Raw genomic sequence first — 27,236 nt, 5'->3', positions numbered from 1 at the left:
CCAGCCACAGATCCCCCCTGTAACAGTGCCAGCCACAGATCCCCCCCGTAACAGTGCCAGCCACAGATCCCCCCTGTAACAGTGCCAGCCACAGATCCCCCTTGTAACAGTGCCAGCCTCAGATCCCCCCCCCCCCGTAACAGTGTCCGTCATCCACAGATCCCCCCCATAACAGTGTCCGTCATCCACAGATCCCACCCCCATAACAGTGTTCGTCATCCACAGATCCCCCCCATAACAGTGTCCGTCATCCACAGATCCCCCCATAACAGTGTCCGTCATCCACAGATCCCCCCATAACAGTGTCCGTCATCCACAGATCCCCCCATAACAGTGTCCTTCATAGATCCCCAGTAATAGTGCCATCCACAGACCACCATTAGTTCCAAACCCACCAAAAGCACACCTTTTGGTTAAAAATATTTTTTTTCTTATTTTCCTCCCCAAAAACCTAGGTGCGTCTTAAGGGCCGGTGCGTCTTATAGGGCGAAAAATCCGGTATCCCTTGTCTGTGAATCACAACCCAGCACTGTCGCTACAAGACATTTAAAAAAAATACCAGGCTGAAACAGAGGCAACAAAAAAACAGTCAAATACTGTAGTGACACAGTTTATTCAGAGGGACGATGGATTGCATATGTCATGGTACTAATCCGTTATATACATATTTCCCATAAAATGTAATGACTGTGGTAAGAGGCCATTTAAAGCATGAAGGGAGAGCGCAACTATACAAACAGAACTAGTGACAGGAAAACATTTGGATGCCCCTCATTTTTCTAATTTACATGTAACTGGAAGGAATACTGATCAGCTGCTTCTGAAAACGTCGTAATAAGCAGGTTGCCAGGAGAGGGAAATGAAAATGATTAATACTTTCATGTTTCTCCACTATACGCAACCATTATGAAATTACACAGGTAAACAACACTACATAAGAAAAAAAAAAAAAAACTATTGCACTCACATGTAAAAGGCTGTGCTGCCTCGCGATGGGACACTGCACTGATTTCTCTGTAGTAAACATTTACAACACATGATAAAACACAATAGAAGTGCAGTGTAATTAGGAATAGGCACCTATGCATCGCCGCACACAATGGAAAAGTTCAAGTCTTTCTTCATATATCTGTAGTATAATCTACTGCTAAGCTTTGGGCTGCCAGGTTCCCCTCAGTGCATTAGGAGAACCCCCTTCTTCTGCCTGGGCTCCCTTAGTGTCCTGTAAGGTAGTCCTGCGTGGAGTCTGAAGCAAATGAATCTGCATCTTCGTTATCAGAGTCATCGCTGCTGTCATCTGCGGCGGGCTCGCCGGTAAGTGCAATCCGTGCGTAGTCATCAGTGTCTATGGACTTGCAGAAGTGAATAGCGTATTTTAATTTCTCCTCCAGAACTTGCTTGCAGGAATATCTGGGAAGCTTCAGCAGGAAGAAACATGTATAGGATTCTGGAAGAAAATGATCTGGAGGATTGTACTTATCCAAGACCTAAAGAGATAAGAAACAAGAATACATAAGAAAATCGTATGGGTATTTTTAATTAAAAAAATATATATATATATTTATATAAAAATAAAAAAAAAATAAAAAAATATATCAGTCTACTGTAGTACGTAGGGCGATGAAAATTGGGTTGAGTAGCAGTAGTCTTGCTGTAATCAGGTGAATCTCTTTACTAACATGAAAAAGTAGTAAGCGGCTAAGTCTATGAAATCAGCTTTATTGGCAGCCATACATCACATCTCAAGCCTTCTCTTGAATGGTAACAACTACACATAAATGTGTCAGCCTGTATTTATGTGTGCTACGAGAAGCCATTTGTAAGGCCTTGTGAGCTGTGCGACTAACCGGACATATTTCTGGTGGCATTTATGTAGCAGGAAACAATTGGAGTTCTGTTCCTGGTAACAATGGATGCAATATGTACATGTCATACTGGATGTGAACAGTGAGTTATACAATCTGATGAGACATGCATGGCAGTAGGGTTAGGCTTTCAGACTAGTACATGGGGCATGTGCACTATTGCACTACATAAAAATGAGGGACTTTACAATATTTTAATAGAAAGTTGGGGGTACATAGCAGAGGCCTGTCCTTCACAGTCAGAAAACTGGCACAAGGGCAGCAGAAAATGCAACAAATTTATTAAGAGGCTTGCCTCTTAAAGGGGTTGGCGACTTTTTGGCTGCTGTTGACCAATGTGTATATAAGATATATATATATGGCACTTACTAATATACTCTGTGTTGATGTTTGCTATATTTCATTAGCTATGTCCCATTGTTGGGTTGGGCTGATCGTCCACACAGAGGTCCTGTCCATAGGATGGCCTCTAATGGAGGGTCATGTGACCAGGTATATCACTCAGCCACCTCAAATCAAACACACTGCGCAACAAGGCAGGTGAAGAATATATGAATGGAGGAGACATCACAAGCAGCTGATTTGGCGGCCATGTTATGGACAGGACCTCTGTGTGGACAGCAGAAAAGACTTGGCCAACAAGGGGTCATACCTTAAGAAATATAGAAAATGGCCCAGAATGTCAACAAAGGCTATATCAGTACAGTATGTGCCGTATAGTCATCTTACAAACACACTGATGAAAAGGTAGCCAGAAAGTGGACAACCCCTTTCATACATGTGGCACATCTGATGTCAACTGACTGGTGTACAAAAAGCCAGGTCTTAAGCAAATCTGCCCATTTAGTCTGTACCAATGGTAGTTTTTGTCCTAAACATCACAGGAATACATTGACGCAAATAAAACCTCATTTTACATGCAAGGTTGCCATCATCTACAGCTTTACACAGTGTGCAGCAGTTGTGTCAGCCTCCTGCCATATTTTACATCTGCAGCCAGAAGTTATATGTTGCACCCCATGTGCGGTATTACACAAAGTGGACCCATATTTTTTGACCACCTTTACCCATAAAGCATATTAAAACCATCATGAAAAGAGCAGCCATAGATATGAAACCATATACCTGGCAAATCACTACTGGGAAGTTAGGGTCCATTCACACATCCGTGTGTGTTTTGCGGATCCACGGATCCGCAAAACACAGACAGCGGGAATGTGCGTTTAGCATTTTGCGGACCGCACATTGCCGGCACTAATAGAATATGCCTATTCTTGTCCACTATTGCGGACAAGAATAGGACATGTTCTATTTTTTCGGGATTGGAATTGCGGACCTGGAAGTGCAGGTCCGCAATTCCGGATCCGGGCCGCACATCGAGTGGCCCCATAGAAATGAATGGGTCCGCAATTCCATTCCGCAAAATGCGGAGCGGAATTGTGGATGTGTGAATGGAGCCTTAAGGATGCACTTCCATTACATGCAAAGAAATGGCTTTACCTGAATGACAAAGTCTCTGCCTCTGAAGTCCGCTATTGTTCGGGGCAGTCTGGTCCTACCCCACACAAATCTGAGAAACAAGGACCGCTCTGTGTTGGAGAAGGATTCCATCACCTCCCAAAACCACTGAATTAGAGAAGCTGTGGGCTCAATCCCTTTATACGTGGCGACAGATTTCAACAGATGAAGGGGAATATCAGGGCTGCCACAGACCTAAAAAATTACAACACGGAACAATTAGGCATTTTTTAACACAGGGAGGCAAATGACAGCTATCTAATGGAAGCGCTAAACTGACACCAAAGTAAATAGAATATTTGCCTTATTCATTTGAATCAACGCCTGCTAATATTTTATAGAGACACAGTTCATCAACGCTAGCAAAATTAACTTGGGAAGATGGGAGTTTTGGAACACTAAAGCACTATGACATTAAAGAAAATACTCATATCGCACCCCACGGGGACTAGGCTCAATTAATTGGATTTCTGATGGAAGAAACTCAGGCTGGAAACCTGCAAATGACTAGAATGTGCAAAAAAGGAACATACAGAAAAGAATATCGACATAAAATGTGTGACATTAGCTGTCACTTACTGAATGAAACAGAGCTTTGTAGTATGGCCTCTGCAGGTAATGAGAGCACAGCATAGACCAGCATCCCAGAAGCCGTCATTCGGGCCCTGTACATGATGAGGAGCAGGATACTCTACCGTTAATGGAATCTGTCATCTGTTTTATGCTTCTAGGGTCTAACAGCTCCAGTACATGCCGATGAGTCCGGACTAGTGCTGAGCGAATCGAGCTTCGTATGCTTCATTCAAAATTTTGGAATACTGTACTGAGATCCGTCTCCATACAGTATTAGAATGTATGGGCTCCGATGAGCCGAAGTTAGTTATTCGCGATGTCGTGCGTGACTGACTAAACTGGTGACAGATTCCCTTTAAATGACTTCTGCTCAAATTAGGATAACCTCTGCTGCCTCCTGGTTGTACTCTGGTATTGCAGTGGTTAATGCGGTCTGAGACCTTTACATGAAACCCGTCTGTGGTAAACTGTGAAGGTAATCTTCTTAAATGGCTCCCCTACTTATGCCAGTAATGGTCTTTTTCAGAGGCACATACCCTTACTGACTAATGTATAAGCAGGGAAAACACACATTTCAATTAAAGCCAATACAGAATGGGGACATACCATTGTTTCAAGTTCATAACCAGTAAAGAGAGAGAGAAGGGGCACTGGTACCACGCGTGCCATGCCTTCACGAACGGCAGCAACTTGTTCATCGAACTCATGTAACCTGTAAAGAGGAAAAAGAATAATGATAATTTTTAGCTTGAACAGGTAATCTGCCTGTGCGTGCTGATTACCGGTGACATGTCGATCCCTTAGTAATGAAGCAGTCACTGTACTGTATGGGGACTAGTGATCATTAGTATGCAGACATTTAGCATATTGTATGCAGCCCATGCCCGGTTAACACCAGGAGACATGCTGGTGAGATAAACGATCATTTGTATACCCACACGCTTGTTCACGGGGCTGATGAACAGGGCAATGAAACAAGCATTCGCTCACCTGGTTTTCGGCCTTTGTAAGATACACTGAGATTAACACCGTGCTTCCAAATTTTGCGGAACAGATGTGGACCCTTTCATTTCAATGGGGCCGCAAAAGATGGAGTCAGCACAACGTGTGCCGTCCACATCCGCACTTCCATTCCGTGGCCCCGCAAAAAACATAGAACGTGTCCTATTTTTGTCTGCAATTGCGGACAATAGGCGCTTCTGTCAGAGGGCTGGCAAAATGCGGAACGCACACGGCCGGGATCTGAGTTTTGTGGATCCGCAGTTTGCAGACTGCAAAACACATGTGGTTCTCCGAATGAGCCCTAAAAAGGGATTGGCCACTTTCTGGCTACTATTTACCAATGGGTATGTACGATTATTATATGGCACCATTTTCTATATTTCAGAAGGTATTCTCTCTTAAGCTGTCCACAAAGAGGTCTCGTCCGTAAAATGACCACTGATGGAGGGTCATGTCACCAGGCAAATCCCCTCTGTGTGATGTCTCCTCCATTCAAATAAACTGTGTGCAGTGTGTGAATGGAGGAGACATCACATGGAGCAGATTTGCCTGGTCACATGACCCTCCATCAGGAGCCATGTTATGGACAGGACCTCTGTGTGGACAGCAGAAAAGACATTGTAAAGAAGGGAGAATGCCTTATGAAATATATAAAATGGTGCAGATATAACACAGTTAAAGTGCGCTCTTAACCTGTGCAGTGGTTGTTGCTACCAACATGGCCGGGCAGCCCCAGCGCCTAGCAACAGACAACATAGCATTTCATCATCTGTACAAGGACATGTTTGGCTAAGATGGAAAGAGTCACTGTGACTGGCAGAGGAACTGGGGAGAAGAGACCCCATGTGTCAGTAGTTCACCGACAGGTTAGCCCCATGGTTGAGCATGTTTACTGCCAGGCATCTACTTCCTGCCCCTTGAAAACCAAATGAATGCAGTAGCGGTCCAAACAGCAGGAAAAAAAAAGCTTTGTTGTCCATAGCAACCAATCACCACACAGCTTCAATTTCATATAGTGTTCTAGAAAAATGAAAGCTGCAATGTGATTGGTTGTTATGGGCAACAAGACAGTTTGTCTTATGCCTTAAGCACACAACCGTATTTTCAGTCCGTGTCTGATCTGCATTTTTTGCGGATTGCACGCAGATCTATTCATTTCTGCAGGGCCACAAAAAATGCAAACGGCACACAGATGTCATCCATGTGTTGTCTGCATCTGTGTATATCCGTTTCGCCCCCCAAAAAAAAAAAAAATAGAACTATCCATTTTGTGGACAAAAATAGGCATTTTTCACAATAGGGCAGGACATGCGGGAGAGAAAATTGCGAGACAAACGCAGCCTTAACAGGCGAACGGCAGAACAGATACAGTTGTAGGCATGAGGCCTTAGAGACCATTTCTATAAATCTCCTAAAACAGTGACAGATTGATTACAGCTACTGAAGATTAAAGGTTCAGGAGTTCGGTCAAGTTTTCATTTGTGGCTGGGGTTACACTTTTAGGCCCCATTCAGATGTTCGCAATTCTGTTCCGGATTTTGCGGAACGGAATTGCAGACCCATTCATTTCTATGGGGTCGCACGATGTGCTGCCCGGATCCGGAATTCCGTTCCCGAAAAAAAATAGAACATGTCCTAGTCTTGTCTGCGGCATTTTCTATTAAGTGCCAGCGATGTGCGGTCCACAAAATGCGGAATGCACATTGCCGGTGTCCGTGTTTTGCGGATCCGCAAAACACACACGGACGTGTGAATGGACCCCAAGCGACATATTCAACGTGTCAGGCCAGTAAGTAATCTACACAAGGGGTGAAGCGTTCTTTTAATTCTTCAGTCTAAATCTTGAAAATGACTTGAAGCTGGAACAGATGTTTTATAAATGTTCCTACCTACAGCGCTAGGATTAAAATCAGCAGAACTTTTGACTTTCCATAGCTAAGGGCAGAAGTACTCTTTCAAGTTTACATAAGGAGCTTCAATACTACTCTGGAAAGACATGAATCACGTTGCAAATCCCATCGCTTGCATTCCAAAGTGCTAAGCAGACCTCATGCAGTTCTACAAATCATGTCTGAGGAGAATCCCAGGACTGCACCTGATAATAACGGCCCGGCCTTCTCATCTTCACACCGTAGGTAAAAGTTCTGTACACGTTCCAGCCAATTTCTAGCCTACTACTAAATAGCAGCCCAGTCAGACAAGCCGTTTTCTTTCATTTTCAAGTAGAAAGGATCACACCATTTACTGCGTTACCAGCCATCTTGGACTGGTGTGTATTATGGGCTTGCGCGTGAGAGTGTACCCTTGCAGAGTGCCATCGTTCATCAAAGATACTAAACGTTCACATTGGTGGCTTTGGTATAGTGACAGGCCTCTGCCATTTTTTGATGCATGCACATTACGCCTCCTGTCAAGTCTTTCGCAGAACCATCAATGCAAATGTGGACAGTGTCTTAGACTCCATTCAGATCTGCACTGGGCACTACCTTAGCCCCTTTTCAGACGAGCGAGTTCCACGCACTGGACTCACATGGTGTCAGCGAGAGCTCCCGTCCTGACCTCCTAGCACCGACAGGGGTTGCATAGCATTATACTAATTCATGATGCGATGTAACCTTTAGGCCCCTTTCACACAAGCGAGTTTTCCGCGCGGGTGCAATGCGTGACGTGAACGCATACACCCGCACTGAATCCTGACCCATTCATTTCTATAGGTCTGTGTACATGAGCGTTGTTTTTCACGCATCAGTTCTGCGTTGCGTGAAAATCGCAGCATGTTCTATATTCTGCGTTTTTCACGCAGCCCTGGCCCCATAGAAGTGAATGGGGCTGCGTGAAAAACGCATTGCATCCGCAAGCAAGTGCGGGTGCGATGCGTTTTTCACAGATGGTTGCTAAGAGATGTTGTTTGTAAACATTCCGTTTTTTATCACGCGCGTGAAAAACGCATCAAAACGCACTGCACCCGCGCGGAAAAAACTAAACAACTAAACGCAACCGCAGACAAAACTGACTGAACTTTGCTTGCAAAATAGTGCGAGTTTCACTGAACGCACTCTGAACGCATCCGGCCCCAATCCACAACGCCCGTGTGAAAGAGGCCTTTAGAGTTCTGGAATGTATTGGATAACACTGACCGCAAGGGTTACATAGCATTATAAAATCAATATAATGCTATGCGACCCAGTCAGTGCTGGAAGGTCAGGACAGGAGCTGCCACAAATTCACGCTGAGAGTCCGACGCGTGGCGCTCGCTCGTCTGAAAAGGGCCTTAGGCCTCTTTCACACAAGCGATTTGGATTGTGTCAGGATCGGTTCAGGTATAAAACTGATGGTTTTACGCGTAAATTCTATGTTTTTTTCTGCGATTGTGTTCAGTGTGTGCGTCTCTTCTCGTCTGGATTGCATAGATTTTTCATATGCATGAAGAAAAACTGAAGAATAACCATCTACATCTCCTAGCGACCATAAGTGAAAAACACATTGCATCGGGATGCTTTCCGTTTTTCACACAAGCCCCATTCACTTCTATGGAGCCAGGACTGCATGAAAAACTTACAATATAGAACACACTGCGATTTTTCCTGAACGTAGAGATGATCAGTGATAAATGGCCTTCATGTGCACAGACCCATTGCAATGAATGGGCCAGGATTGAGTGTGGGTGCTATATGTTCACTACATGCATCACATCCCGGACAGTTCTCTCGTATTAAAGCCTTTACAGTACAACAGGATCCCACCAGGGATAGACAGTGGTGGCTGTGGCTTTGACGGCAATAAATAGCACTGAATGCTACTCTATCCTGGTTCTGATGGCCCTAAAGTCAGTATGAATGTCATGGCTAGCTATTTCCTGAACACCTTCTTCAAGGACACAACATTAGGTCAGATATATAAAAAAAACAAGTAAGGCACAAATGTAAAAAAATATTAAAAAAAATCTACCTATTCTAGTTTGAAATGGAAAACACGGTGGATCACCAGCATGGGTGATCACAATTAACAGACGGCATGTCATCTCCACCCAACTAAAAAAAAAATATTATCCAAAAGTGCTTGTTCTCTCTGACCCTATTCTGGTTTTCCTCTTCCAGCTGGTGCAGGATAAAGTGGGTAAGCATATAAATATTCAGTAGCATTTAGCACCTCTGCCACCCCTTGTATAGAAGCATATTAAGGTGGGATGTATGGCAGCCGTTAACACAACGCATAACAAAACAAATCACCCACCACAGATTTGTGTCCAATATAACGAATAAAGCATATGCAGTTTTCCTATTTTTCTTGCATGAATAATGCAAGCTAAAGACCATTACCTTCAATTAATAAAAGCTGGACTTCTACGTGTTGTTCCTGCCATGCACCAAATGAAATTTGTAGCTAGATCTTAGATGTATTCTCAGCAAACACTGCCCCCTGGCAGCGGCCCTGGGGAATTGCAGCAGTAAAAATAGTTCATGCATATTATGTTATATTTTATGCTCAAAATGTAATTTTCTGTTTGAATAATGTTGTACATTGGACATCAAACTCAAAATTCACACTTCCCACAGTCTACATCATACCAATTTGGGTTTTTGCAAGATATAGAGGATTTGTACAGCCGTATTACAGGCAGCAATTGTCTTTACTTTGTGATGGCGGCTACCAACTTAATAATCTCTCCTTGCACAAACCAGACTGTGGCAACTGCTAAGTGAAGACGGAGCTTTTTCCAGTGATCAGCACTTTCTGATCTCCCCTTTGGCTCCCCAGCTGTTGAGAAAATACAACTCCCAACATGCCCCGACGGCCTTTATAGCTCCATCCGACTAGCGACTGAGGTGAATCATAGCCAAGAAGCTGGGCTGACACCAAGGAAGAGAGAGGCTGAAGGCCTTTTACATGGGATGTGCCTGGACAAACAATGAAGCTGTATGGGGACGAACGGTTACAGTACTAACCGCCCATCCCCATACACGGGGACGAACGTTTACAGTACTAACCGCCCATCCCCATACACGGGGACGAACGTTTACAGTACTAACCGCCCATCCCCATACACGGGGACGAACGTTTACAGTACTAACCGCCCATCCCCATACACGGGGACGAACGTTTACAGTACTAACCGCCCATCCCCATACACCAGCGATGATTGCCGCATCTAAATGAATCTATCAAGCAAGCTTCCCCACTTCATCAGCCATGTAAGAGGGTCCAAAGGAATCCTCCTAACTGGATTAGGTTGCAGGGGTGCAGGCACGCTTAATCACGAGGTGCATCGCTCGTCTACAGGTCACCTCCTATTTCACAGAGGAAATGTGCTGCAAACTCCCTTGGATGTCACGTTTCCATGTTGCCCTATGTGATTTTTGTAGAGTGATTTCTCAAAATCATGGCCAAGCATGTAGAACAGAACAGGGGTCAGCAACCTTCGGCACTCCAGCTGCTGTGAAACTACAACTCCCAGTATGCACACTTGCTCTGCTGTTCTTGTAACTCCCATAAAAGTCTAGCCCCAGCCTTATGCCTCTTTCACAAGTGAATCATGGATACATGCTGTCCGTGGTCTCCACAGACAGTACACCTACCTATTGACCTTGGGTCCATGGTGACACCACAGAAGCATGCCCTATTTCTGTCTGCGATTGCAGTTCCCTCATGCACATTACAGTTTCTGGGTATGTTAAAAGCACAACATGGATACAATCGGCATTGAGTCTGTGGTTTTCACCGATTTAGGAGATGCTCTGGAAACCAATTTTGGGCCTAACAGTGTCTGTGGAATATGGATGACACATGGAGAAAAAAAAAAAAAAAAGAAGGACGCATGGACAAACCATGGATTCTTCACAGATAAAGCATTGACCACCTTGTTGTGCAAGTCATCACAGACAAGTGTGAATGAGTACTTTATAGTGGCGGGCTGACACAGTACAGCACAATTGCTGTTCTACGCACCTGTAGCCGATGGCGAGCCTTACATACTCTGCTCGATTGTCGAGGGTTATGTGTGTGTGCTTGGAGCTCAGCTGTATGTCCTGACCACTTGCACTGGGCACAGTAAAAGGAAGAATCATTGCTTCAAATTCCTCTGAGGTCGCCTCGTTGTCGCGTATATACATAAGTCCAGGAATAAAGTCTTTATCCACCTAAAAAAAAAAAACAGAAGTAAACGATACCTTTCAAAATGCAAATGTTGCCTATGAGGTTAATTTTCTGTTAGGACCTGGCCAGTCAAGGATAATCTTAAATTACGCGCTTATCGTGAATCTTGAGAGATTATGAATTAGGATTTCTTTCTACCACCACAAAGAGAGGTATTCGGCTACTGACAGCAAGAGCTCTCCTCCTGATATTAACATATATTATGTGCTTAAAGCCCAGCTTACCTCACTGAGGTCAGCAATTGTCAGATTCATGCCCGCCAGCTGCTTCCACACTGGTTCAGCCAGATTAAGACTTAGAGGGCTTCCTGTTCGAATTGCAATTCCAAGAAGCACACCTAGAGAGTGAGAGAGCAGAACAGATTTAATAGTTTGAGAGTCACTAGTTATTCACCAGCCCACGTGATGATTCTGAATAGAGCTTTCAATTCTGTACTGCAAATATGAAAGGGAGCACAAAGATCTGACAGCTATGGGCAAGATGTCTATTCTTCTGTACTGTGCCCCAGAGTAGAACATCATATATGACCCTGGATTTTCCATTTCATCTATATTACTGGTATTTTAGAAATAAGCCTTCAAACATCCAGCTCTCCCTAGCCGGCTGCAATGCAGTATTCTGCACGCCTGCTGGCACCACAACAGATTGCTTTCTGCAAATACTTAGCATTTGATAATAAAGTAGTATACACTGCAGACCTGGAATGTGTTCAATTCCACGCGTTGCCTACAATTTATATGTTCTACTAAATTTGTGCTTCCACTGGATGACTGCACCAAACAGATATAGGCACAAAAACACTGCATTGTAATAGGGAGGACATGCAAGACTCAGGGTTTCTACTGCAGTCATATCATGAGGGTAATACCTTTGTCTAATGTGTGTAAGGACTGCGTAGGCCTGACAGACATGGCACGCCTATTTAAGACAAAAAAGCAACTGTCTACAAAAAATGATAGCATCTAGCAATGGTGGAATCACTCCACCAAAAGTAAGGAGAAATGCAGCTGCTTGGTAGACCACCGAATTACATTGTCCTGTCAGATACAGCATATGGCGGTAGCGTGAATATTCTACCTACTGATGGGAGTAATGTGGTGCATGACTGAACTGAGTAGGCCCTATACAGCATCAGTGCAATGCGACTGCCTAGTACAATTGCGCAGGTAGTAATGTACATGTCTGGAGCACTGTGTAGGCCAGGGATGGCCAACCTGCGGCTCGCCAGCTGTTGTAAAACTACAAATCCCACCATGCCCTGCTATAGGCTGATAGCTGTAGGCAGTCTGGGCATGCTGGGAATTGTAGTTTTGCAACAGCTGGAGAGCCGCAGGTTGGCCATCCCTGGTGTAGGCTGTCCAGTACCACATCAAGCAATAGCACACGTAATCTCTTGAAGGGCGAGATGAAGATGCCTGGTACAAATCAGAACTGACAAGACATAAGGTGGATGTCTGTTCTACCTCACAACTACGGAGGCTGGTCCTAACCTCTGATGCCTGGTGCATGTAGTACTGGAGAGGCTGGTCTAATACGGCACCTAGCGATAGCCCACTCATCCTGCCCATTGCAGGGCAATGCAGATGGCTGGTGCACGCAGGCATGTTACATACAGTATTTAGCAACAGCGCAATTTCTCCGCCTTTGAAGGGGGCAAGGCTGAATCCTGGGGCATGAAGAACTGGATAGGCTGGTCAGACAGGGCACCTAGCCATAACGTAATTACTCTGCCTTTTGAAGGGGGGAGGTAATGATGTCAGAACTGTGTAGGCTTGAAGATAAGGCATTCAGGGAAGTGCAATCTCTCTACTTACTATAACTGGTAAAGAGGGGTAAAGCAGGTGTTCTGAGCAAGTCAGAACCTGAGAGAAGAGGTATGTAACAATAACGCAATCCGACTACGTATGAAAAGAGGGGAAGACACATGCACCCTGAGCTGCATAGACTTAAATAGCTGTGCATAATGCTGCAGATTAGACTCTTCCAGACCTACAGAAACCATGCAATGGGGAAAGGAATGCACATAAAGCCTCTTGCCCCATAGCCCTTTAATGGCTAATTATGGCCTGAGGGGAGGGAGGCACCAAAAACTGCTAGTCCCTACTGGATGCTACAGATTTGCAAGTTTTATTCTTTTATGTCTAACTAAAGGAATAAAAACAAAAAATAAAATAAAATAATGGTTTATTCATTATCAGGATAGTGGGCTCGAAGCGGTCGTGCCAAGGTCTAAAGTTACCCCCTATCCATTCATCTGATCAGTGAGTGTTCAACCGCTTGGACCCCTATTGATTGCAAGAATGGGGGTTGGATCCCCTTGTGAATGAATGTAATCGTAGGTCGCGCATCACTGCTTCGACTACATTCATCTCTAAGGGGGTGACGGAGATACCCAAGCACTGCACTCTGCTATCCATAGCAGTCCCATAGAGAATGACCCCTGACGATCAGATGGTTAGTCCCTATGAAGGAAAAAATATAAGTATAATGCTGCCCATTATGCCAGACATTACATTCTCCGTTTCTATATATATGGACACATAGGTGGAGGATGGCAATCACATGGCTAAATGTAGGGAATCGCGCACTGTTCATGCATGATTGTATCCAATGGGGTAGCATAGAAAGTTTAACCTATCCAATGAGGATTAGATGTGTATGTATAGTTTAGGATGACTATGTATTACTTGAATGGAAGCCCTCCCTGCTTGAGCATTTCCCTTTGTGTGTCGAATGTGTTAATGCTCCTGGCTGGTCATAATAAACCTTACTCATCCAGAGACTGGTATTCTACAACACCGATCCTGTGGACAGAGGATAGCTTTAGAACATAGCTCTGTCCCTTTAAGCAGATTTGCTTAACCAGTGAGGGGGTGAAAATTAGACTTCAAATGTCCCATGATCTGATGAGATGTAGTGAGACAACCTCTTTAAGGCACGGTACTAATTTACAAAGATTTTAAAGCAGTTCTTTTATAAAGTCTAATTGTCCGACATCTGGATGAGATAGAACATCAGAGTATGACTAAAGACCTTGTCTTTTCCCGAGCGGGAACTTACCAAGAAATCTAAACATATTCATGTGAAGGGTGGTCTTAGCTGCCGGATTCAACAGGAAGCAGTCCCTGTTAGCCCCAGACTCATCTCTTCCGTTTGGAGTCACAATGAGAAGTGGAGTCAGTCCATTTTGAAGCTCTTCACACATTTCTGCAATGGATTCGCTGTAGCCACCTCCGCAATCATCTACAGACTCCCCTAATATGCAAAAACAACTGTTAGTTCAATTTGACTTTGTGACGACAGGTCTCGCTGCACATGTGAGTTTTCCGGATTCTACGTTACAAGCTCTGTCTGGTTACATAGGGATCGTAGGTGAACAGCCATTTTCTGGAATCGTACACTCCAAAGGCTGTCTTCATATCCTATCCTCCATCAACTGAGCTATAGTCATTAGCTTGGTTTTATTATAGAAGTGCCTATTGTGTGTATTTAAGTCTAAAATCCCGTACCAACGAATTTGACCTTCCAGACGCGATGAGGTAACAGAAGGCTGTCAGGACTGAAGGATGTCATTTTTGCACACATCTGGCCAAAGACAGATTTGGTACCATCTGGACCTGCCAAACCTCCTTTACTTCTTGAACGTTTCACCTATTAAAACAAAGAACTCAATCATTAAAACGGCTATGATCAAAAAAAGACTGGAACGACAAACAAAACAACTATATGCAGACAGCACATTCTAGCTATAACTAATATAGGCTATATTTTACATGGAAGCATATTGAAGGGACTCTCTCACCAGTTTTATACTGCTCTGAGGGCAGCATAAACCGAGACCCTAAATAAAACACTGCTTCACTTACTTGAATTGACCCAGCCATTTTGCTAAAATCTGTATTGAACAACTCAGTGCAAGGAGAGTGCCAGAGTCCGCTCAATACAGAGTGTGCGCCAGGGAGTATATGCATATTCCCCGCCACTGATTGACTTCGTTTTTCCTATAGCAATCAGAGACCGGGAGGGAGAGTCGTGAGCTCATAGACATGGAGATTCCTGGGCATCGTGTACTGAACAGCTCCAGCACTAGGACTGCATTGAAGATGTCCAATAAAGATTTTCATAAACCGGCTGGGTCAATTCAAGTAAGTGACCAAGCAATTTGCTAAGGGTATCTGTCAGAGGTTTATGCTACTCTCAGATAGGGCAGAATACAACTGGTGACAAATACCCCACCTTGATTCTAGTGCATACAATTTTATAGCTAAACTGCAAGCCAATTGTACAGAAGTTTTTTTTTCTTCATGGGTTGACAAAACGGATAGCTAATTCTGGGAATAAGCAATCAACTGCACAAGCCTGGAGGTCTGAGCATGCCCAATGATCAACTGTCTTAAGGGGCCGCAGTGCTCAAGCGAGATAAGGGGTCATCCGTGCCAATCAGCTGTCTCATGACCTCCTCAGAATAGCCCATCAATACGGTCAACCCTGGAAACATAGCATTATACTCATCTAACTGGATATCAGAGAAAGAAGTTGGCCTGCATTACAAATGCCAAAACACACAGTTCAAGGAACAATAGTGTCCTAATTATTCAATCGCAGATCAATCTAGACCAAACAACTTACCTGTATCCTGTTTAATTCAACCACTGGGCCATGTTGGCGGTCCCGTACCATGGTTGCTTGGACAACTTTGCGGAACGCAGCCTCCTGCAGAGTCAATTTAAAAGTTAGAGCAACAGCAAAAATACGCTAACAGCACACATTGCACAATCTTGAAAGGGTTGTCCACTAATTTATATTGATGACCTATTCTCAGGATAGGTCTTCAATATCAGATTGTGGGGGGCCCCAACGATCAGCTGTTTGAAGAGAAAGCAGAACTGGTAGGAGCGCTTCCTTCTCTTCTCTGTTTACTTGCTCGCCACAGCAGTGATTACACCTGAGCTGTCTCATTCACTTCAATCAAGAGAAGCCATCGCTCGTACAAACCCTGTTCTCTCTTCAAATAGCTCTTCGGCGGGGGGGGGGAGGGGGGGGTCAGACCCCCGCTGTCCGATATTGATGACCTCACCTGAGGACAGGTCATCAATAAATAAAGCAGACCACCCCTAAACTTTTATTCAACCTTTTTTAAAATTGTCCCAAATGCCCTAAAAAAAAAATCATTTTTCTAATATACTTTATTAACATATTTTGCCTTTTTACTAAAGAAATTGTCACCTAAAGTCCTGATTTCTACCGCACATTAAATTCACTATATTGGCATATTGCAGACTTCTCAGATTCCTTACACTGTAGAAATGGGGCCCGCAGTGAACGGAGTACAGGCAGGAGCTTGGCCAAAGGCTGGCATAGCACACGGGTGCCATGTAACAATGTGCTATGCCAGGATTAGCTGAGCGAAGTGGGCACAGGCATGCTCCTATCTGTACACCACTGGCTGAGGGCCACATTGCTATAGCGCAAGGGTTCCATACACCGGTGAGAAGATAGCGATATGCGAATATAGTGAAAATAAAGCACAGTATAAATCACGACTTTGGGTGCCAATTTCTTTAGTTAAAAAGCAAAATCTGTTAATAAAGTATATTAGATATTTATACACGATAAGTAGTGTCCACACTGCTTACTCTTCCCCACTGACTACTGGTCGATTTGTATAGTCAAGTGGCATGTCCCTGGATAAAATGCTTGTTATATGGCTGCTTAACATCTACCACAGAAAGAAGGTTCAGCACTGTATATGTGAATAAGCAAGCCAGGACAAGACACAACAGATTACAGCCAGAACAAAAACCATGACTATCGCAAGAGATCGCTTTGTAAGGGGGAGAAAAATAAAAATAAAAATTGAGGATCCCTTCCAGGTCCTCATTTATTGAACATGCAACATTTTTTAATAATGTAACAATTTGAAGTTTTTTTCCCCCACAATGGGCCTTTATTACCTATCCACAGAATGCTACACGGAACAGCAGGCAAGCAGTGCAGCTGCATTCAAAGTCTATGGGAATGACTGACAGTGGATGATGGCGCTCAACTATTTCAGTCAGTTGTACAGACATTGAATGGAGAGGGAGGAAGCAGGCTTGACTTTTGCATCTAAACTCCTCCTTACTGTGTGACTATAGGGAGGAGGCAAGTGAATAGAGAGTTCTAGAATGACTCCGGACCCTGTTCTAGTGACTGCTGACGGCCAGGGATGACACTTTTATCAACTGTGGGAATACCAGTTTAGACATATACCTTTCCTTGGGAGATGAGAATCCCACGCAATGTATCGAAGCCAACTGAAGGACCTTGACCAGTCTCCTCCAGCCTTCCTTCCAAGTCAAACATGGGGATGCATGGACAAAAGAGCTCAGAGATATGATGAAGTAACAGCAACCTATTCCTTAAACCTATAATGGCTATCTCTTGCAGGTGGTTATATTCCATTGGTACCTGTAAAAGTAAATGTCAGACAGGTTTAAGATTGAACTGTATTGAAAAGACAAAAATATATCCAGTAGTCCACCTGTTACTAACCGGAGCTAGGCTGCACAGCTGACACAATGACTAAACAATATACATGTTCTGTCTTTTCATTTGTGCCATTATGGGCCCAGATGACAGAAAATGGGAAAAGAAGAAACTCTGGCCACCAGCTCAGATGTGCAAGAACTAAATTGAACACATTTGTAGGACAATAATGATTGATATGGACTTACAAGGCTCAGGTGAATTGTATGAAAAACTAATTACCCTGCATTACCGCTATATTGTAGACAGCGTGCAGGTAAAACACTGAATAGGATGCAGCACGTGCACACCCTCTTTAAAGACTATGTACACCTTTGGATTGTACTCATTTTGAGCTAAAATTCATCTTCTCAATAGGTCTTTATTAAAAATATTGAGCCCCTTTTTCTGTGCAACCTTCAGTTTCTCTAGTAACAGGATCAGAATTTTCATTTCCCGGATCGGATAACCTCTTTAAACAAGTGTTTATGACCTTTTAGGCTACTTTCACACTTGCGTTCGGAGCGGATCCATCTGGTATTTGTACCATGCAAACGATGGTATCCGTTCAGACGGAACCGTCTGCATTATATTTTACTAAGAAAGTCTAAGTGTAATTTGTATTCAGACGGATCCGTCCAGACTTTACATTGAAAGTCAATGGTGGGCGGATCCGTTTGAAAAATGCACCATATTGTGTCACCTTCGAACGGATCCGCCCCCATTGACTTCCATTGTAACTCTGGACGGATCCGTTTGCCTCCGCACGGCCAGGCGGACACCCGAACTGCAAGCAGCGTTCAGGTGTCCGCCAGCTGAGCGGAGCGGAGGACAGACGGTGCCAGACTGATGCATTCTGAGCGGATCCGCATCCACTCAGAATGCATTAGGGCTGGACGGATGCGTTCGGGGCCGCTTGTGAGAGCCTTCAAACGGAACTCGCAAGCGGAGCCCCGAACGCTAATGTGAAAGTAGCCTTAGTAATTTAGAGATAAGGTTTATTAGATGACTGGCACAAATTAAAAGTATCCTTTGTGACAGAACAGTTAAATTTTTATTTTTTTTGATAAAGACCAATTGAAAAAAATAATTGTAACACTTACCTGTAAATTGTTAAAAAAAAAAAATACAAAAATTAATTACCCCCAAAGGTGTATATAGCCTTTAATGCCCTATATAACACAAAAAGGCAATATAAACATGTCTGGAGCAGATTACCTGTGTGGGGAGCTTGCCAGCATTGGCAGGTTTACTTGTAGACCAGGCCAATGTGTGAGCAGAACCACAGGCGACTCGGTTTATCTTTTTACCCTGAAGAGCTGCTACAAGGCGAGGTCGCTGAATCGCGTTTGTGGTTCCATCTCCAAGCTGGCCTTCATCATTATCACCCCATGTGTATACTTCACCTAAAAAATAAAATAATTTTTTTTTTTTAAATACAACAATTTCAATGTATGTTTTCTATGGGGATGAAAAGCAGGGTTCACTATAATCCTTTGCCGTTTCTAACCATTCAAATGTAACATTTACATAAAATGTCTGGCTTACTTTGTGCCTGTCTACAATTCAAAAAATGTAGCCCAAAGATGCTGGCTAAGCACCCACGCTGGAGCCGCCATCAGCTATTGGACTAATATACTAAAAGACAACAGCATTTGCTTCTACACAAGAAAAATGGAAATGGAAAGACACAACGTGTTACTGTGACAAAGTCTGCATTAAATCTGCTAAAGAGCTCTTCGTATGTACGCATAGAAAAAAAAAGATGTAACAGACTCACATTACTGGTCGTCGAATTAAAAAAAGATGTAAAATTTGATTTTCGAGCAAAAGTGTAACATTTATCAGTGCTAGAAAAATACCCTACTGGCATGGTTGTTTGTCAAATGGTGCCGTGCGTGGTACAGGGCTGTGACAACTGTGTCACATATGTTTGTTAGGCAAGTCAAGTAGGCATCTGAATATATTCCAGGGATTTCTAGGAACAGTCCCAGGTTTTGAAGAATTTAGCCATGGGTGTATTAGTCATGCATAAAAACAAAAATGATTGAAAAAGAAGAGAAAAGCCATTCAGACCACGAGCTAAGATGTGCTCCTCTAGGACGACATCCACGTCTGCCATATGTAATCCGACAGGCACTGCCTGGCTGGTGGAAGCCAAAGGGAAAGAAGGGGGTACTGGCAGTCCATAGAGGATGGGACCAGGGATTCCCTTCCTGAAATCTGTGTAACGTCACCAACCTGACAAGCGCAGGCACATGTAGCTTGGAATGGCCATAAGGTTGGGTAAGAGACGCTGAGGTGCATAAGGCGCAGTCTTGGCTTCAGATATATAATAAATCATAAGGGCTCATTCGGACGACCATATGAATCGGTCTGCCTCCATTCCGCAATATTGCGGAACGGGTGTGAACTCATTCATTTCAAAAGGGAAATTCTGTTCCGCAAGCCCACATAAAAAATAGAACATTTCCTATTCTTGTCCGCAATCATTTCATAGGGCCGGCCATGTGCGGTCTGCAAAATGCTAGATCACTTATTTCGTAAGATTCATAGCCCTATGCTTCCCCATCAGAAAAAAGCAGCGCCAGACAGCTAACACAAGACAAGGAAGGTCTACTCTGCAAATTTAAAGGGGTTTTCTGGGATTTTGATACTGATCACCTACGGTATCCTGAGGATAGGTCATCAGTATCAAATTCCAAGAAAAACCCTTTAATTTTAAAAGGGAATCTGTCCACAGTTTTACGCAGACCCATTTAATGGCAGCATAAATTGGTGACAGGCGTCTGTAGCAAGACATTGCGTCACTTTCTTGAATTGACCAGGTCGTTTTCCTAAAATCAGTATCCAGCAGCTCCAGTGCGAGCCATGTGCTGGAGGGCACTGCACAAACCTGGGAGTCCCAATATGCATGAGCTCAGCTCAAGCGGCATAAAACTGGTGACAAATTCCCTTTAATGTGTTACCAGCTTTGCAATAGGCACTTATTATAATAAATTAAAAATATATTCGGTGTGGGGGGTATTATATCTCCTTATGGAGGGCACATACATGGTGTGAGGAGTCTTATAGGCTAGGCAATGCTCCTCTGCAATTCTGGGAAGCGTGGATGCAAATCATCTCATAGTTATCGTATACGCTCTGCCTGTGATGCCACCAGATGTAAGATAGCCATCCTAAAGGTCAGTGTTCAACCGTTTAAACAGGCCTTGAGACATGACAGACAATAATTACGCTGGCGGATGGTGGAACAGTGACCTATAGGATAGCCTCCTTACATCTGGTAGCATTATTGGCAGAGCCTGCTAACAGTTCATTTGCATACCAACTTGCCATAAAAATATTTTTAAAAAACCTTGAAAGACTATCTGTCAATTAGGGTCCATTCACACGTCCGTAAGTGTTCTGCGGATCCGCAAAACATGGACATTGGCAATGTGCATTCCGCAATTTGCGGACCGCAAATCGCCGGCACTGTAATAGAAAATGCCTAATCTTGTCCGCAATTGCGGACAAGAAAAGGACATGTTCTATTTTTTTGCGGAAACTGAAGCATGGATGCGGAAGTGCAGATCCGCAAATGCGGACAGCACATTCCGGCCCCATTGAAAATGAATGGGTCTGCACCCATTCCGCAAAATTGCGGAACGGATGTGGACCCATTTTGCGGACGTGTGAATGGACCCTTATAGTTTTCTCTGACATCATGGGGAAGAAGGCACAACTTAACACTACACATACCCTGCATAGGGGCACTGTGGCAGGCACGACGTAAATGGTCTACTACAACTATGTCCACCTCATAGGCTGACATCCCACTTATGTGTCTCATCTGCCTAGGACACAGAACACATTTTCCAGTGCCTGTTCCTTTAATGGTGAGAATGGATGAGGTGGTAAGTAGTTTGAGATCTACCCCTGTCACGTTTCACTCACCCTCATCATTACCAGTCATTGGTAGAGATGGATGAGTTGATAGTCCATAACCCCTTACCAGCATTCCACACTGTGAGGCAGCATTATTCATGCTAATAAGTCACACTTAGACAATACATGGTAAATCCAACCGTAATTTGCCCGAGTCACCACAATATGTATTTATAACAAGGCTCAATGGAAATAGCAGGATCTGCATGAAGTTTGCATGTCTATTCTATAAAAAAAGGCATGGTGGTATATGTGACTGCACCATGATGTAGGTTTGTACAGTGCTTCCTCAGGATACAATATTTTTAAACATACAGTCTTTTCTGACCCATCGGAAGTTAAACCAGACAACATACAACGCCCAAGACTCAGATCCAACCATTCAAGGCCACTTCCCTGGTGAAATAGCGGTATAAGTTGTCAGTTAGCAGATATTCCTGACTGTTATATGTAAGGACTTGATTCATCTGTCTTAGTGACCCGCTTATTTTTCTTAATTTTCTCTCATCTTGGATGACATTTTGGGGCTCTAGAACGGATTCCTCAGTTTACAATGGTTTCAATATACAATGGTCGTCCTGGAACCAATTAATATTGTAACATGAGGGGCCACTGTATGTAGTTAACCCTCTTCTGTACCAGACAGACATTCTTTAAAGGGGTCGTGTCACTTCAGCAAGTGGCATTTATCACGTAGAGAAAGTTAATACAAGGCACTTCCTAATGTATTGTGATTATCCATTTTGCCTCCTTTGCTGGCTGGATTCATTTTTCCCTCATATTATGCACGGCTCGTTTCCATGGTTACAGCTACCGTGCAGTCCAGCGGCGGTGGCCGTGCTTACACCCTGTAGGAAAAAGTTGCTGCCTCTCTGGTGGCCGGGACCGCGGGAGTTCACATAGGCTGGTGCTTTTTCCTACAGCATGTAAGCACGGCCACTGCTGCTGGACTGCATTGTAGCCGTAACCATGGAAAGGAGCAGTGCATAATATGATGGGAAAATGTATCCAGCCAGCAAAGGAGGCAATATGGATAGCAACAATACATTAGTAAGTGCCTTGTATTAACGTTGCCATTTGCTGAGGTGACACAACCCCTTTAATATAAAGAAATAAAATACTCGATGACCCATGTAGATGAATACAGGTGGTCCATGTTGACCATTCCTCGGTTTGTTGGCGTTTTGCAGTTTATTACTCCACCTCTCTGTTCTTTCCTGTGTATATCCAGGTTTCTTTACGCATCATTTTTTATTTATTTTTTCATTTCCGAAAGCTTGCCTTATAACATCATTTCTTTGAGTTAGCCATTAATAGGTATCAAATTGTAATATTTTAGATTGTTTCTCTTTTTGAGCGCATGAAGACTAAATACAAATCTCACGCACTGCATTAGGATAACATCACAGGCTGGAAATTTCAACTGAAAGAGCAAGAGGAGGAAGCAAAGTCCATAGATTAGATCAGCGCCGCGGAGATTATCTGGAGACAGAACCTTGACAAAATATTAGAAAACTCAGGAACCAATAAACCCCAGAATATCCTCAGGGAACAAGCAATAAACGCTGGCCATTTCCACTGTGAGATTGGCTATAAAGTCTGGCATCAAAGACAAACTAATTTTATTCTGAAACCACCACCTTCACTTCTTCAGCACGCAGGCTGGAAAAGAAGCAGAAATGCAGAAACAGCTAGAGCTTACCATCCTCAGTGCAGCACACACAATGCAGCGACCCCGTGGCAATGGCAATAACTTTCTTCCCTTGAAGTCCCTGGACTTGCCGTGGCCTCCGCACATGATCATCGGATCCATGACCAAGCCGATGATAGTCACCTTTTCCCCTGGATATTAAAATTCACATCTGAAAATTCAGTTCAACCAACATGCGCTACAATTTGCTTTATTTGAAAGGGAATTAGTCAGGAATAGGGATGAGCGAACGTGTGGTTTCAAGTTCGACGTACAAGGTTCAGGTTATCTAAGAAACGGATTCCGCTACCACACATGGAAGTTATGGTCCGTGGTAGCAGAATCCATAATGGAACATATTCAGAACGTCCTGACGTTTGTTCTGTGCGGGGCTCGAAGCGGGCGCCACCTACTCCATATTGCCGCTTGCTGCTGCCTCCTCCTCCTTCTGGCCAGAAGAGGACTCAGCAGCGCGGTAACAGCACCATCTTAGAGCGCGACTAAAGTTAGTATGCTGCTGCTTCTTTGATATATTGATATGGACCATGCTGGTATAACCTGGGCACCTCCTGTATAAAATTATATATGTACAGCTGGTATAAGTTATATATCTTCATGTAGTGATATGGACCATGCTGTTATAACCTGGGAATACCCTGTATTGTACAGGAGATGCCCAGGTTATGGTCGTCCATATCTTATATACAAGAAGATGTATAACTTATACCAGCTGTACATATATAATTATATACAGGAGATGCCCAGGTTATACCAGCATGTTCCATATTACTATATACAAGAATATGTATAACTTATACCAGCTGTACATATATAATTATATACAGGAGATGCCCAGGTTATACCAGCATGCTCCATATCACTATATACAAGATATATAACATAGCAGTTGTACATATATAATTATATACAGGAGGATCCCAGGTTATACCAGCATAGTCCATATCACTGTATACAAGAAGATATATAACTTATACAGCTGTACAGAGATAGATATATATATATATATATACATATACATACACACACACACACAGGAGATGCCGAGGTTATACCAGCTTTGGGCCATATCACTATATACAAGAAGATATATAACTTATACAGCTGTACATATATAATTATATACAGGAGATGACCAGGTTATACAAGCATGGTCCATATCACTATAAACAAGATATATAACATACCCGCATGCACATATATAATTGTATACTGGAGATACCCAGGTTACACCAGCATGCTCCATATCACTATATACAAGAAGACGTGTAACTTATACCAGCTGTACATATATCATTATAATTTATATATATATATATATATATATATATATATATATATATATATATATATGTGTTATTTAACAATATGTTAACGTCAGCCTTATGGTTGCCTTCAACAGGCGATAAATGTACGAAGCTACGTCTAACTGGCATAGTTACATTAATATAGTCGCAGAATTACGGACCTTTTGAAGACAACCATAAGCCTGATGTGGCCCTCGACAAAAATGAGTTTGACACCCCTGATTTAGAGGATCATCATGTAATTTCTGCCCTAACAAGAACATAATGGGAGACAGTTATTCAAACCCGGGGAAGATAAAAGTATAAAAGTGGATCAGGTGGCCAGAGCAACCAATCAGATCCCAGCTTTCACTGGTCGCCTAAGAAAGAAGTCTACTTTTCCTTGCTCTTTGATAAACCTCCTCCATATGTTGTGGTGTAGAAATAAATCTGTCATTAGCTGGCCTGTTTGTTTTGTACAACTCCAGTGCCTCCAATAAAGGAAATCGGTCACATGGATTACCAATATGAAAGTAAACGTATTGCCATGTACAATAAAATACCTTCTTTCTTGATGTACCCTTCATTCTTCGTTTTTGTCTTTCATTTTTACGCAAATCCACTTTTTGTATTATGCAAATTAGTCAGTAAGATGTCCAGAGGGGCGTTATTATCTTTCTACGGAGCCCAGCCCACCTTCCATTAGCACAAGCAGGCCTCTCCAGAGCCGAACTACCCGCCCACACCAGCAATGTAGCGGGGGGGGGGGGGGGGCGACTTTCAACAGTGCTGGTGTGGGTGGGTAGTTCGGCCCTGGAGAGGCCTGCTTGGGCTCTGATGGAAGGCGGGCTGGGCACTGGAGGGGGGCATTCCTGGGCAGCGTAGAAAGATAACACTCCTCTGGGCACCTGGCTGACTAATTTGTATAATACAAAAAGTGAATTTACGCGAAAATGAAAAGACAGAAACGAAGAATGACGGGCACATCAAGAAAGAAGGTATTTTATTGCACATGGCAATAGTTTTACTTTCATATTGGTAATCCTTTAAACAGTTATCATTGTGAGGGAACCACTTCATGTGCTAATGTAAATGAAGCATTGAAACTCATGGTTAGTGAGGGTGCCTGCAGTCAGCCCCACCAATCTAATACTGATGGCCCATCGAAAAGAACAATATGTACATTACATAGAACAAAGAGCTAGATGCGTTGCTACACTTTACAATAGGAAAAATCGGCGTACCATGTATAGACAGCGCCGGACTTTGTCAGAGCCACAGAGAACTGAGAACCACACTCCACTTTGGTGACTCCAAGTCCTGTCAAGGAATCAATCTAAAGAGAAGAAAATACAGGAACCAGGACATGTAAAAGGTGTAAATCCACAATCGGATAGACTAGGCTTAACAAGCTTACATCATTTATTTTTTCCAAATCAGCCAATATAGATTTACTGCTAATTAAAGGTTCACACAAGAAAAGTAATAAAAATCTTGTGTTATGCAAGAGAAATATGAACAATATTTCTTATTTCTCACTTTCACTCTCCAGTCAGCAATTCATTCCAAAACTCAAGATTTACAGGTGAATTATTAAAAGAGATTGTGCACCTTCGGGGGGCCTTTCGACCAGACCCCTCCCAAGTCGTCAGAACTGTGGAAGGAAGCATACTTACATACCTGCTCCCCTTTGGTTCCTCTGTTAAACTTCCTATTTGATGGGGGTCACATGGTTGCTGCAGTCAATTACTGGCTGCAGTGGTGACTTAACCCCTGTGGGTCAAGTGATCCGGTGATGTGACGCATGGGGGGATATGTCACCACTGCGAGGAAGTTTACAGCAGGGACTGGAGCACAGCAGCCGGGGACCAAAGGAGTAGGAACCCAACGTTGTTGAGCAGGTATGTATGATTCCATCTGCAGGTCTGTCAACATGGAGAGGGAGGTCTTGCCGAAAGGCCCCCTGAAGGTGTAGAATCCCTTTAAGCAACAACTGCATTTTAACATGTTCAGAGTTTTGGCACAGTTAAAGCAATTTTGTGGTTCTATTTTTTTTTTGTGTGCATGCGTTTTTTTTTTTGTTAAGACACCAGCTCCAGATGTTAGCTAAAAGTCCATGGGAAATATTACATGCAGGACAAATGAGCCTTTTTTTTTTTTGGGCTACTGCTGTTTTAGTTAAGTGCCATTCTTTGGGTCTCTATCATTTTTTGAAAAGCACAGCACATTGAAGCTTTTGGTGTTTTTGGTGTCATTTTGACATCTCCTTCTCTATAGGGAAACAAACACCTGAAAAACTATGTGGTTCACACAGATGGACAGAAAAAAAACCCTGCTGTATGAAAGTAAACACAAGCAATTTTTTATGCCATTTTTTGAGTGCAAAAAAGTAAGTGCAAATTCGTGAGTGTAGAGGTCCATCAGAACATTTTACACACTTTAAGGAAAGACTTACTTTCATAGGTACTTTACAACCATCACTGCCCCCTCGTCCAAGTTTTCCATAATCTCCATCCCCCCAAGACCAGACCGTGTCATCGTCAGTCAAGCAGAGCGTTTGCGCATCTCCACTGCCACAGGCAATGTCAATGACACGATATCCTTGCAGGGCCTCCACCTAGAGAGCGACCATAAATTTTTTTGATTAGGAGCAAATTAATGCAGTCTATATGTTTAATGAAATGAAGGCCAAAA

At 43.3% G+C, this 27,236-nt stretch overlaps 1 protein-coding gene across 5 annotated transcripts in view; it reads right to left on the bottom strand.

Annotated features, from left to right (window-relative positions):
• Nucleotides 1-594: 594 nt before the first annotated feature.
• The window catches only part of HERC2 (HECT and RLD domain containing E3 ubiquitin protein ligase 2), a 222,904-nt gene continuing 196,262 nt past the window's right edge, over nt 595-27,236 (bottom strand). For all 5 annotated transcript variants that reach the window (XM_044288171.1, XM_044288175.1, XM_044288172.1 and 2 more), the window contains 13 exons: nt 26,998-27,159; nt 25,787-25,878; nt 23,251-23,390; nt 18,837-19,024; nt 17,364-17,561; nt 15,741-15,824; nt 14,621-14,762; nt 14,172-14,366; nt 11,336-11,448; nt 10,905-11,095; nt 4,563-4,668; nt 3,366-3,578; nt 595-1,487 (listed from right to left, as the gene is read on the bottom strand). In XM_044288171.1, coding sequence (XP_044144106.1) covers nt 1,215-1,487; nt 3,366-3,578; nt 4,563-4,668; nt 10,905-11,095; nt 11,336-11,448; nt 14,172-14,366; nt 14,621-14,762; nt 15,741-15,824; nt 17,364-17,561; nt 18,837-19,024; nt 23,251-23,390; nt 25,787-25,878; nt 26,998-27,159 — 2,097 coding nt within the window. In that variant the 3' untranslated portion in view covers nt 595-1,214. The remainder of the gene's footprint in view (nt 1,488-3,365; nt 3,579-4,562; nt 4,669-10,904; nt 11,096-11,335; nt 11,449-14,171; nt 14,367-14,620; nt 14,763-15,740; nt 15,825-17,363; nt 17,562-18,836; nt 19,025-23,250; nt 23,391-25,786; nt 25,879-26,997; nt 27,160-27,236) is intronic.

The sequence above is a fragment of the Bufo gargarizans genome, chromosome 3, assembly GCF_014858855.1.
Source record: "Bufo gargarizans isolate SCDJY-AF-19 chromosome 3, ASM1485885v1, whole genome shotgun sequence".
Taxonomy (NCBI): Eukaryota; Metazoa; Chordata; class Amphibia; order Anura; family Bufonidae; genus Bufo; species Bufo gargarizans.
Note: the sequence above shows the minus strand (reverse complement) of the source record. Positions and strands in the feature narration are given on the sequence as shown.